The sequence below is a fragment of the Drosophila arizonae genome, chromosome 5 (assembly GCF_054131065.1).
Source record: "Drosophila arizonae isolate 15081-1271.41 chromosome 5, UAZ_ARI_1.0, whole genome shotgun sequence".
Taxonomy (NCBI): domain Eukaryota; kingdom Metazoa; phylum Arthropoda; class Insecta; order Diptera; family Drosophilidae; genus Drosophila; species Drosophila arizonae.
Window position 1 is genome coordinate 14248637 of NC_142925.1, and position 13481 is coordinate 14262117.

The following is a 13481-nucleotide window of genomic DNA, read 5'->3' on the forward strand; positions in this document are numbered from 1 at the left end:
AGTTCACGAGCATCCAGCTTCTGTCAGTCTTATGACTTGAGTGAGGAGTGGTAAAGCGCGCATTACTTTGTTCCGCCTGGGTGGCAACTCTTTACTGCTCAACTGCTTAACGATCAAAGAATTTGATGTGTGATTTTTTTAACTACATTTATTTAATGTACAATCTATTTTAACGTTTACGATAGAGGCACGGCTTTAGAGAGAAGGGCTTCAGCTTCACCTGCTTGTCCACATGTCGCATCTTACGAAATTGAAAGAAATAAAAGTAATTTACAGCCACGTCCTTTTTCACCAAGTCAAATCCACAGCTTCCCATAAAGCGCACAAATTCCCGCACATCTTCGAAACGGGATTGAATCTCAGCTATATGGACGATGCCATGCAGCTTCAGTACTCGATTCGCCTCCAGCAGATAATCATTCAGGTTGGTGCCCATCAGCGAGAGGCAGTAGACAGCCACGTCCAGGGATCGGTCTTCCAACGGAGTATTCGTTATGTTGCAGGCAATGATGTCCTCACGCGTGGACACCAAATCCATGGAGTACACCTTGTTGGGCACTGACTGAGCCAGCTTACCGTCTCCGCAGCCAAAGTCCCCAATGATCAGGGTCTTCGACAATCTTTTGATGATCTTGATGATGCGCGCCAAGGGGTTTGTGGGCCATTTCTCCACCTGTTGGCGATAGCCAGCATGATAAGCTTCGAAGGCTTCGTCGTCGTTTTTGAAAAGCTTCTCGGCCTTCTGGCTGTTCATTGTGTAAAGCTGTTCGTTAATATAGCGAAAACGTCCACCAAGCAACTCAGATTGTAATTTGTTGGCCAACGTAGCAGGTGTGGCAGCAGCACCTACGACGGATGCGGAGGTTTCCATGGCCTCGACGGCGGCTCCAATCATAGCGGGCTTCAATTTCAGCTGCTTCTTTTTGTTATCCTTGGCAGTTTGAGTGATTGGCCGCTGTTTTTCAATGCGTCCCATTCTTATCTTGTGCATGGCACGCAGTCCATCGTCTGCTTCGTCATCCGATGATTCCGGTGGCGGCGCGAGCGGTCCCTTGCCCAATCTGTAGCCCGTTGCAGTTGCGTTTGTGGAATTCGATTCGTCGGCGTGCTTCTTCACCTTTGGTTTTTTCTTCTTAAGTTTTTTGGCTTTCGCTTTGGCAGTAGCTCCATTGCTCGCTACCTGCACGGGCTTGAATTTGATAACTTCGACACTTTTGTCCCATGGCGGCACCTCGAATGCCATTTTCATTAAACTTTTTCGGTCTTAAATCAAAACAAACTCGGGCAACACGTGAAATTAAATTGTGTTGTTGACAGTGTAACCGTCTACGACTTAGCTGAAAATGTCATAATATGCAATTAAACCAATCTGGCAGCACCTAGCAATTGTGCTGCCAACTTATTGCCGACTAAGCGTGCGCATTTCGTTCAAATTCAAATCTCTTGCTTTAAATACTTTTATTTTTGCACTAAACTAAAGTTCAACAAGTTTTTTGTATTAATTTATAATTTTGGGTTTCTCGCTATTCACGTACAACTAATTAACTTAAAACATATATATAATATTTTTTTTTTACAACTGAAGACAAATGTGCTGCTGGGAAAATTGTTCTCTTAGGCTAAAATCGTAATTATGACAGTTTCCGAACGTCTTTACAATGCAATCGTGTTTTAAATAGAATTATTTGTTATTTTTAGAAAATGCTTAATCTACTTTGTTTCCCAACAAACCATTTTTCGCTCTCTCACACTCTTTCAATCAATACTTTCACAAATTATTGAACTTTTTTGTTGTTTTTTGCTTCCAACATTATTTTTTTGTTTCAATGCAGTTCCTGTCCATTCATCAGTTACCAAACTACAAAAACATTTGCGATTTACAATTGCTAAAACCTATGAAGTTTTCGTTAGTTACTAATAATGTTTAATTACGAATATAATTTATGCGTTTCGCCTCTGCTTTGACTTTCGCTCTTCAGCTCCACTTTCAATCTTTTTCTCGGACTAATTTATTTGCTTTGTGAGCCTTACACAAATCTCGTTCTCTTTCCTTATTTACTGCTTCTCTCTCCTTCTAAATCTGTGTCTTATTTAACATTAATTATTTATGCATAATTAAAAAAACGTTAGGCATATAATTTAAAGCATTTCTGTGTATGTGTGTTTCTTCTTCTTCTATATGTATTACAAAAATATAATTACAACGGAATCGGGTAGACGACTGTGCAGCTTAACTTGTTAAATACATTTAATTACATTGCTAAAGTGGATTTGGCAAAGAATGGAAAAATCGTGTGGGCAAAAGGAGGGGGAGACTACGAATCTCATTTTAGAATCAAATGCGCTCTATGTTTGTTTGTTTTTAAATTTTCTTCTCATTTTCTTTTCTGTTTTGTAATTCACTAATGTAATGCTCGAATCGAATTAAATGTAGCTTACGGCCTACGAGTAATTCAATTACATTTAGTAGTTGACGCCGACTGTGACGACGGCTGCGCGCTTGAATTTCAAATTTATTGAGTGCGTGTGTGTATCTGGATATACATATACATACATATATATAGATAGTATATATATGTATATATAGATGTGTATATGCATATATATTTATAACATCTAGATCAAGTAGCGCCCGCCTAGTAACTGGCCTCGTGACCGGCCAAGATGTACAGATCGTGCCCCTCCTCGCTGCCCAGCGACCCGGTGCGCACGAGTTGACTCTCCAATGCGACGACCCTGTGAAAAGGAAGTGTTACACATACATATATACATCATATATCTATATCTACTCTGCTTAGTCACTTACTTATCGCTGCCCAGCAGCCGATAGGTGCGACTCATGTCCTTAATCTCCTGCGTCACCTCGCCGTTGCGCAGAGACTTGCCCTGCATGCCGTGCTTGTGGAATGCTAATACACTGTCCGGTAGACAAACTACAGAAGAGAGAGAGAGAGAGGGAGAGAGAGAGAGAGAGTAGACAGCAATTAGTACAAGAGAGAGAAGGAGAGAGAGGGAGTCCGACCCACCAATACTGTCCACGTTAAAGTCAAAGTTGAGCTGAGCAACCATCTTCTTGTGCTGCTTGGGATTGCCCTGGAGCGTGACCACCTGCATCACATTGCCATAGCAGACGAGAATGGCGTCCTTCTCCACTTGGTGCACGCGCACCACCTTCAACAGATCGCGGCGTGGTACCATCGTGGCCATCGCATCATACTCCAAGTCCTCCGCATGGAACCAGCTAGCGCCTGCAGTACAGAGAGCAAAATATTAGTCCAATTCGGATGCAAATGAAAATTTCAGGCCAACTTCCACTGTTCATGTTGATCAGATCCAGCTTGAGGCAGCCGTTGAGCGCCTTGCGCACGCCCGTGCACACAATGGGGTATTCCAGCTCCGGCGTGATGATCATCTCGAAGATGGGCGTATGCCCGTTCTGGACGCTGCCCTGGCCCAGTATGCTGGTGGCCGGCCACTCGCACTGCTTGAGCAGCATGAATTTGTTCAGCGGATCGTACCACTGCATCAGGAAGATGCCGCTCGGCGTGGCGCCGCACAGATACTTGTAGCCGTTGTAGGGATTGCGTGTGACGCAGCACTGGGTGCAGCCCTTCGTGTCCGGCACTTTGGTGGTTAGCGCAAATTTACGTGGAACCAGCCGCTCGGGTATCTTGTTCATGTGCAGCGAGAAGCGCACCGTCTGCTTCGAGTGCAGGGCGACCAGATCGTGCCGGTAGAGCTGGCACGATTTGCCGGACAGGCTCATCAGCACATCCTTGATCACATACAGCCAGGTGGTGCGACGCGGAAACAGCTGATCGATGGCCGCATCGTGCAGCTCGTTCATATTGAGGTTATAGATGCCCTCCTCGGCCCCAATCAGCAGATGCTGATCCCGTGTCTCCGGATGTATCCACGAGGCGGTGCAGTGCACGCGCAGCGGACAACCGTTGAAGATTTTGGAGAAGCAGGCGCCCATGTGCACCTTGGGCGTCGGTGGCAGCCCGTTCGAAATGGGCCGCGGCGGCGTGTGGCGACGTCGATGCGAGCGCTTGGGCGGCACAGGTGGCGTATTGTTCAACAGATCCGGTTGCGCTTCCTTTTCAACTGTGGGGGGGGAGGGGGGTAGGTGTTTAGTTAGGGATATTGATATGTATATAGTCAATAGCTACCTTCATCATCGTCCTGGGTGCCGCCATCGCTGAGGCTGCGCGTGCGCGACGTTTTGCCCAAATCGTTGAGCAGACCGATTAGCTGATCCATGGAGCTGTGACGTCTTGGTGAATCCTCAATGCCATTCTGCATGTAGATAGATGCGGAGGAGGATTAAAATTGAATTTGCCTGCGCCACTCGTGCAGCAGCCACTCACCTGGTTGCTCTCGCTTCGGTAATCACAGTTGTTGCTGTTCTCGCCGCTGGCCGCGTCCGCTTGGGCAAGCTCTAGCACGTCCGAGCTGCTGCTGCGCAACAGATTCTCATAGAGATGCGCTACCCTGTCGGATGTGAGGCCAGGCGCAGCCGCAGCAGCAGCAGTGGATGCAGTCGAAGCTTGTGCTGCTGCTGCTGCTGCCGCCGCCGCCGCTGCTGCTGCTGCCGCTGCTGAGCTGGTCGAGGCGCTGTTGGAATGCGAGAAGCCATCGCCGACAGAGTGTGCGCTAGCCGGAGGCGTGGCAGCTGTCTCATGCCTCATATCCAGGCCATTGCTGCCTTTGATGATGCCGCCGTTGCCGCTGCTGCCGCCGCCGCCGCCGACTGCATCGCCGCTGGAATTATCGAGGAGTAGGAAGCGATTATAAAAGGATGCGGATGACGTTGCTGCTGTTGTGGTGCTGCTGTTTGCGAGCGATGATGATGAGAGCAAGCCATGGTCAAGGCCATGCAATGCCTGAGCGGCAGATGAAACTGCCGCCGCCGCCGAGCGATAGTTGCTGCTGTGCCGCAAATAGTGCGCAGCGGAGGCGGAGCAGCCAGCGCCCGTTGCTGATGTCGATGACGATGCAGATGCAGATGCAGCCACAGATGCTGGACCAGAGGCATAGCCACCAGCAGCAGCAGCAGCAGCAGCAGCCGCAGCAGCAGAAGTAGCCGATGCATTATTCATGGCAATGTCAACGTCCAGATTGATGTCGCCATCGTCGTCGTCGCCAATGCTGGTGGTGCGCAAGTTGGACATGCCCAGATAGGCGCTCAGTCCTGGCATGGAGGCCAGCGAGGCGGACATGCTCAAGGCATTCAAATTTGAATTGAAATTTGAATTCTGATTGGGATTCTGATTCGGATTCTGATTCTGATTGGCGTTGCAGTTGACGCTGCTGGTGCTGTTGGACGTGGTGGTCAGTGCGTTGTTTGATAGCTGGTTTAGGTGCTGATGGTGGTTGTGGTTGTGGTTCTGGTTCTGGTTCTGGATGTGGTTGTGGTGGTTGTGCTGAGTGGTGGTGGTGCCGTTGCCAGTTGCACTGGTCTGATGATGATGATGCTGATGATGATGATGGTGGTGGTAATGATGCCCTCCACAGTTGTTGCTGACGCCGCCGCCGCCGACACCGCTGAGGCCACCACCAACGCTGCTGCTGATGATGCTGCCGCTGCCACCGCCACCGCCGCCGCCGCCGCTGCCACCGAGTCCGCCTCCGCCTGCAACGCAGCAGCCCCCATTTGTTGATGCAATGCCCCCGCCGCCTCCGCTTACGCCGCCGCCGCCTCCAGCGCTGCAGCTATACTCGGCACTGAGTGCCGAATCTTTGGTGTCGTTCAATGGCAAAGTTGCTCTAAGAGCAGCGACCCAGCGACCAGCGAGTGAAATACACAGCGAGCGAGCGAGACAGATGGATAGAGAGAAAGAGAGATAGGAAGAGAGAGAGAGACGCGTTGGAAGAGAAAGAAAAAGAAAGCCAAAGTGTTTGAGCTTCTTTGTTGATAACACGCACAACATCATTCACTTGTTGGCCAGACCCGCTCCAAGCTAAGCACGGAGGGGCTGCTCCATTTGTGTACGTGTGGGGTGGCTGGGGGTGGGGGCTGGGTTGTATCTGTGGTGTTTCTGTGCGTGCAGCTCTAAACTGGACGAGTGGGTGGGCGTAGTGGTTGTGTGTGGTTGAGTTAGTCTTGTTACATCATGCCCCAAACCCAGACAAGTTAATGCTGCGTGTGTGTGTGTGGGTGTGTATTAGTATTGCCTCCTATTCTAGTTGTTGTTGTTGCTGTGGTTGTTAGTGTGCAAAACATGCATTGGCAACGCGAAAATGAAGGACATAAATAGGACTTGGGCTGCTTGCAACTATAATTGATGAGCTGACCCCCGACCACGCCCCTCTTGCCTCTAAGTAACTAAATAAATTAATGCAATGGCCATAAATTATGCATGAGCTGTAAAACTGTTTACAAAAACAAATACGCACACACACATACATATAGAAAATTGCCTTGCACATGAATGCACAGAAAATAGAAAAATATATCGAAAAATACAAAACAAGATGAGCTGGGGAGATAAGGGGGGGGAGAGAGAGAGAGAGAGAGAGAGGGAGTAGGAGGGAGTGAGTGATAGAGAGTAGACACACACACATACCTATATAGAGTAGAGTGGACCATAGCAGACACACACACACACATATATACACCCTTCGACACACACACCCACACATGCATGCAGCAAATGGCAGAAAATTAATTCTTGAATTCTTAACAAAAATAAAATATCCAGCAAATTTTCCAAATAAACTGAATTTCGTATGCAAGCAGCAAATGCAGCCAAAGAAAAGCAAAACAGAAAACAAACAGAGAGAAGCAAAAAAAAAAAAAAGAAAGAAACAAGAGAAAAGTGAAAAATCTCAGCTGCTGCTGCTGTTGCAGGAAAACACACACACTCCCCTCCCCTCCCCTCCCCCCCTCACGTTCTCTCTCTGTGTAAAAATTGAGCTCTGTTCAATTTGAAATTAGTTTTTGGCCAAACGCTCTTCCTGTCCAATTTGCTGCCGTTAAAGGCTCCGACTGTAAACATGTTCAACAGCTCAATTCATCAATTCTTCAATTAGTTTGCTGTGGACAGAGTGTGTGTTCCTGCTGGCTTGTTGTTTATATACTCTACATTGCTTATTTACCAAAATGGCAAATTTACGCTTGTGCGCATATTTTAACAAGCTTTCAGAGCGAGATAGAGATAGAGATAGTGGGAGTGGGAGTGCAAGGGAGCAAGAGTATAGCTGGCCAAACATAATTACACGTTTACAAATGTCTATTTGCTTTTTCTGCTTTCTTTCGTCTTTCGTCTTTCGTTCTCTTGGCAAATAGAAATTGAATTTCGTAATATTGTGCAATCAAAATATACAAGGCCTCATTGGCATTGGTAAGTAGGCAACGGCCATCACAGTAATAACCATAGTAATAACTATAAAAGCAATGTGCGGACAAACATTTGCGCACGCATCACATAAATAAACACTAAAAATTCCCCTAAAAAAAAAAGGGTGAAAAAAAGGGTCCATGGCTCTGTGTGACCTTTCGACAAGTCGAACTGGTTAGTTATGCTGCTCTACGATCGCATATCGCCATGAATTAGTTAAGATTTGTCAGCCCATATCGACAGTCGAATACGTTGCGTATGCGTAATATATTGCGATGCATAGAGCAAGGCGAGGCAAGGCAAGGCAGTATATTACGTATACGCAGCGAAGAACTTTTAGCAGACAGACAAAGCCCAGGACAAAGGCGAAGTAGGAACAATAGGGAGACGAGAGAGACAGAGAGAGAGAGAGGGAGAGGGAGAGACGACGCTGAAGACTGTAGAAAGTTGTAAAGAAAACAAACAGTAAATTAATAGAACAAAATGAAAGTTGAACAAAAACAGGTGAGGCAAATGCATGGAAAAAGAACTCAGCCAGAGTTGATAATGACTTATAGAGGGAGAGGGGGAGAGTGGTAGGGGGGAGCAGTGTAGAGCGTAAATGAACTCTCAAGAGACTCAGTGTATCTATGTGTAAGTGTACGAAACTTTAGCCGTTAGTGGAGCTGTATATCTTTAAGTCTACTATATATGTATTTAGTATATGGTATATATATATTGTGGTATATAGGTAAGTGTGTTACTTTGAGGGTTTTGTTGGGGTTTGTGTTTGTTAAGTGTGTTGCAGTGTGTTCTTAGCTAATTTACCCAACTAAAACTAAGTTTTATTTTATAGTTTACTTTTTTTTTTGGTTTTTTGTAAATCATTTCGCAAAAGAAATTATTGGTGTAGTTACCTTAACTTTAGTTCCTCATCAATATATTGTAAGAGGCTCCTACAAAAATCAAACACAAAAGAAATATACGAAAAAAGAAAATGTAAAATCAAAGAAAAATCGTTGTTAAGTTTCCAGTGGGAAAAAAAAAACCAAAAAATCAAAATAAACGCAAAAAATAGACAAAAAACAAATTATTAAAAAGAGTTAAGCAACAGTTGTAAAACAGTTTTAATAAAAATTAAATGAAATTCGACTCTTGCGTAGAATGGCAGAAAAAAACAACGAAACAACGGAACAACGAAACGAGAAACAGCAAAACTCGAAACAATTTGTGAATAAATTTGCATTTTTAGTTTCTTGTTTTTAGTTTTTCGATGTTTTAAATGTTTTAGCTTATGTAACTGTCTGAAATGTCAGATGCTGTTGTAACTGTAAAGCTGTAAGGCCGGTAAATTCAGGGCAGGCAAATGCTGTTACGGCCAATTAAACGCATTAGCCAATTTTCAAAGAGCCATAATTTGTTTTAATAAGACATTTTCCAGCACTTCAATCAAGGATTACCCCAGCAAAATACAAAATACAAAATACAAAAAATTAAAAATTGCCTTATTAAAAAGCAGCAAAGGCACAAAACAAAGGAGAGCAGGACAAAAAGGGAGGAACGAAATATGGGCTAATATTTTTGGCTCGCTTTCAGCTTTAATGATGTTTATTGTTCTTGTTGCTGTCGTTTTTTTTTTTTTTTTTTTGTAAATTTTTTCTCATTTTTTGAGCCTTTGTTGTTTGCTCTTGGCTTGCTTTCAGTGCGACAACATGAAAAGTCAACAAAAAGAAAAACAAAATTTGGAAATGTGTCGCAAAAGGCGGGCTGAAAAACTTTTTGGGCGCCATTCGAGCCATTGCGTGGGCCGTGGGCCGTGGGCCGTGGGGCGTGGCACACAGCCAATACACTTGGCGTTCTCAGTACATAAAAGTTGACGCTGTCGCTTTTTATGGCCATCAATAAAAAGGCGCCGAGCAAATATCGAAGGGTTCCATCAAAGGTCGAGGTGTACGAGCTCTATCTGCATAGATGACATCTCGAGGCCCACCTCAACAACAGCAACAACAGCAACAGCAACAACAACAACAGGTGAGTCGTCAATGTAATCATTTCGCAGATGACAAATGACAGCAGCGCCACCTGGCGGACTGCCACGGGACGTATGTGTAATGTATATTAATTTCTTATTGATTTCTTCTCTCGTGTGCGTGAGGCGAGCAAGATGAGAGACATTAGTCGCGCCGTGAGGCATATATATCGACCATTAAGGCTTGGCCGACGTGAAGCTGACTTCGTTTGAAGTCTTGTCCCTAACTCGCACTGCTGCTGCTGCTTATTATATTTATGTAGCATACTTTTGAGCACACACACACACAGGCACACGCACGTTTGCTGCTCTGGGCAGCACGCATCCATCACAGGCAGCTCAACTCTGTTCGCTCAGGTAATAGTAATTATTTTTCATGAAGCAGAGCTGCCAGCGCACGTAGAGTTAACAAAGCGCGAGTGCGAAAAACTTTCAACTAGAAATGTGAGCGAAGCAGAGCTCCACAGGCACAACAAATTGGGAGTGTCTCTGTGTGTGTGAGTGTGTGGCAGTAGCAAATTGCATGAGGCGCGTGCTTGGCCAGAAATCGTGCCGCCAAAATGTTGCAAGCAGTTGTGGCAAGCTGCAGGCAGCCAGGCAGAGGCAGGCAAGCGCACAGCCAAGTCAAGGCCAAGCGGCGTCTGGTGCCAGCTAAATGACATTATGCGCACAGAAGTAGTTGAACAAGAAGAAAACGAAGCAGAAGCAGGCGCAACAGCAACAGCAATGCCACAAAGTGTGGCAAGCATAAATATGATTACAGCAGCAGCAGCAGCTGCAGCCACAGAAGCCAATCTAACCTTAAGGACATGTTCATGATAAAAGTGCCGCTGCATCTTGGTCGCTCGCCGCTTTGACTATAAGAAAGTATAGAAAGAGACCGAGAGAGAGAGAGAGAGAGTGTGAGAGTGTGTGTGTGACTGAGACAGGGCTCGAGTACGTGCGAATTAAATAATGGCACCACAATGACATTTTAGACGAGCTCGTCTAGAGCGCTTTAATTGCATAGCTGCTTAATCTGATGCGATTACGCTGAGCGCATATGTAAAATGCATCAGTCGAGATGAAGGGTTCAAGTCTAATGATAGTCATATGCATAATTAAGTTAACAAAATGTGGCAGACGAAAAGGGTTTCTAAATTAATATAATACTTTTATAATATAATATAATATGAATTTTAATGATATTTTGAGTAAGCTGATATAATTTCTTAAGCATCTCAGCTACAAATGACAAAGCTAAACTATTATTATTATTATTATTAAAATTATAATAATAATAATAATAATAATAATAATAATAATAATAATAATAATAATTATTATTATTATTATCATTATTATTATTTTTATTATTATTATTATTATTCTTATTTTTATTTATTGAATTATTAGTAATCCTATGATTTTTTTTTTCTTCAAAGTGCAATATTATAACTCTTTTTCGGCTGCCACATTATTATTATAATTATAATATTATACATAATTATAATAATATTAAATCCTTAATCTTTACAGAACAATGGTATTCAGTGAATACTTAGGCTACAGGTTTCTGAAGAGCTGTATTTGATATTCCAATAGCATAGTTCGCAAATAACTGTTGATCGTCTCTGGATGTCTGTCCCTTGTGTGTCGATTGCATCGGTTCTTCAACAAGTGCGTTCGATCGGACAGTTCTTTCAGCTCTGAGCTTTAACGAACGTTTCGTTGAGGCTTATATAGCAAAAGGTCTCTTGTTTATTTATTGGTATGTCCACGAGGGCTGTGTTCGTGAATTGAGTGCGTGAGTGTGAGGACTCTCTGCATTATTAGCTGACTTGCTGAGTCTCTTTATACGAGCATCGATCGTATCGCTGCCTAAACGACGTTCGTGAAAAGAGCGTCACACGAATAGATCAACCCAAGGCTCTCAAACGAATACCAAAACGGACAGAGCCGAAGGCGCTTGCTCAGAGCGAGACAGAGAGAGAGAGAGAGAGAGAGAGCGCGATTGAATATGATATTTTCGGTTGATCTCGTGAACAGAGTGTAGGAAATAAAACGGAGAACAGTTATTTGTGAGTCAGATCTTTGCTGGCAAATATATTTATTTATTTTTATTACATATTCAAGACCTTAATGATGGGCTCCTATCCTCCTATCACATTCCAAAAATAATAAATAATACAAATAATAATACAAAAATTTGCCTAAAATATTTTGGGCTCTCAGTTCGCCACTTTTTATAAAACTTTGTTGTCCAGTGTTATTTCAAAAGTACTCCAACATTCGCTGATATAAGAAATGCATTACAGCTTTTGATAAGACTTGGCAATAATTTCGATATTTTTGCATAATGAGGTGTGCAAAAAACAGAGGTAGATAGATAAAGAGAGAGCGAGAGAGAAACAGAGAGAGGGCAATTCAAATATAAAGGGAAATATCTGTATAAGTGTATAGATGTGTGTCTGTGTGTTTGAGTGTGTGTGTGTGAATTATAGATGAGATCCAAACTGAAGCAATTAACAAAAGAGAAGCCAGCAAATGCGAATCTTGGTATATAAGAGATGTCAAATGAAAACAAAAAAAAAGAGGCTGTAGCAAAGTTTTCAGGCAACGCGATTTCGATATTGTATGCGATTCATATAGATATATATGAATGTATATAAAAAAAAATGTAGTTGGGCCAACTTACATGTCGCTGGGCAACGTTTCGGGACTAGAAGAACGCTCATACCACGTCGAGTTTGTCGTCATGCCTGCGAAATGCAAATTGCAAATTTTAATAATATATTTAATTTCCTCGTTTTCTGTTTTTTTTTTCTTTTCCCCCATTTTTCAGATCCCGCCTCTTAACTTGCCTGTTTTGAGCGTGTGGTTCTGTGCCGGAACCCCATTGGCACGCGACGTCATTTTGCTGGGAATCCGTTGCGGTACGCCGGCCACCGTCTGCAAGGGAGTGAGAGAGAGAGAGAGAGAGAGAGATTGAGTGTTAGAGCAGGTGGAGAATGTGGCGTAAGTCAAAGTTAGTTTTAATGACAGACGCTGGGACTGTGGGACGCTTGGACAGTCGCTGGTGACAAAGTTTTCAGCTTACGATAAAATCTCATAAATCAAAATCATATTCGTCCGCCCCTGTCCCCCTCCTGTTGGGGAAAGAGCTAAACTGCCAGCCGAGCTGAGACATGCGTTACGCCTGGCCATAACAAAACTTGGCACTAAGTAAAATTTGCATATATATATATATGTATATATTACGATATATATGTATATAATGCAAGTTGACTGCGAAGAGCTAAGCAAGCGCCGTCGCCTCGGACAGTGACTGACAGCGCAAAGTTTTCGCAAAACAGCCAAACAAATTGAAGATTTATGAATTGACATGCCGCCTACAGGCACATCCATCCTCTCACACACACACAGAAACACACACACACACACAAATGACTTTTTAAATTGGTCCTTCATTAAATTTGCATTTGTTAGACACGGCTTTATGGACTTCTAGACGAACTCGGACGACGAGGACATTAAGGCATAAGCCAAATGTCTTCAAGATTATAAAAATTCATTTAAATTTTAAATTTTATTTAAGCCAGCTACCAGGTAACTCAATCGAATTAACCGCAACAGCTCGACTAAAATGTGAAAATTAGTATAAACTAATAATAAATATAAATATGTATTTTATTTCTGTAGGCAAATCAGTTAAAGTTAGGGTATACTGAAGTTGGGAATGGGGCTTAGAGAGAAGCTGAACAAAATTATGATTATATCTTGGAGTTTAGGTTTGAATGGAATGAAAAATAGGCTAGGTTGAACTTACAGCTTATTCGAAAGGAATGAAGCTAAAGAGGAATATGAAAATTGATCTGAATTTGAGTTTCAAGTTTGAATGGAAACGAATAAAGACACTAAAATTGAATAGAAGTTGGGGTATATAGCAGCTGTGTTGTTTAGATAGCATATTAGCTTTTGAATCAAACAGAGTTTAAGTTTCAATATTAATTCAGATTCAAAATTGATCAAAGTTAGGGTATATTTCAGCTGGGCAAGTTATTCAAATAGTTCAGGGGTTATCTTAATCGAGTTAACTTCACTACATAAATTAACTTTCTTTTCTAAGTGCTCTAGCTATGTTGATAATA

The 13481-nt window shown here is 43.3% G+C and overlaps 2 protein-coding genes across 18 annotated transcripts in view; both read right to left on the reverse strand.

Moving 5' to 3' along the window:
- Positions 1-133: 133 nt before the first annotated feature.
- LOC108616614 (ribosomal RNA-processing protein 8) lies at positions 134-1375 on the reverse strand. The gene has a single exon (XM_018011950.2). It carries the CDS (start codon positions 1247-1249, stop codon positions 170-172), a length of 1080 nt encoding a protein of 359 aa, XP_017867439.1. The 5' UTR covers positions 1250-1375; the 3' UTR covers positions 134-169.
- A 68-nt stretch (positions 1376-1443) lies between these two features.
- Positions 1444-13481, reverse strand: part of hppy (MAP4K3-like protein hppy) — a 54054-nt gene continuing 42016 nt past the window's right edge. For 13 of the 17 annotated variants that reach the window (XM_089469703.1, XM_089469695.1, XM_089469693.1 and 10 more), the window contains exons 6-14: positions 12195-12282; positions 12029-12092; positions 8240-8278; positions 4371-5769; positions 4173-4299; positions 3316-4107; positions 3027-3248; positions 2807-2933; positions 1444-2736 (exon numbers count right to left, since the gene is read on the reverse strand). In XM_089469703.1, coding sequence (XP_089325829.1) covers positions 2637-2736; positions 2807-2933; positions 3027-3248; positions 3316-4107; positions 4173-4299; positions 4371-5769; positions 8240-8278; positions 12029-12092; positions 12195-12282 — 2958 coding nt within the window. In that variant the 3' untranslated portion in view covers positions 1444-2636. Of the gene's footprint in view, positions 2737-2806; positions 2934-3026; positions 3249-3315; positions 4108-4172; positions 4300-4370; positions 5770-8239; positions 8279-10151; positions 10209-12028; positions 12093-12194; positions 12283-13481 lie in introns of all 17 variants that reach the window. The other 4 variants (XM_089469705.1, XM_018011948.2, XM_018011949.2 and 1 more) reach the window with 4 other exon arrangements.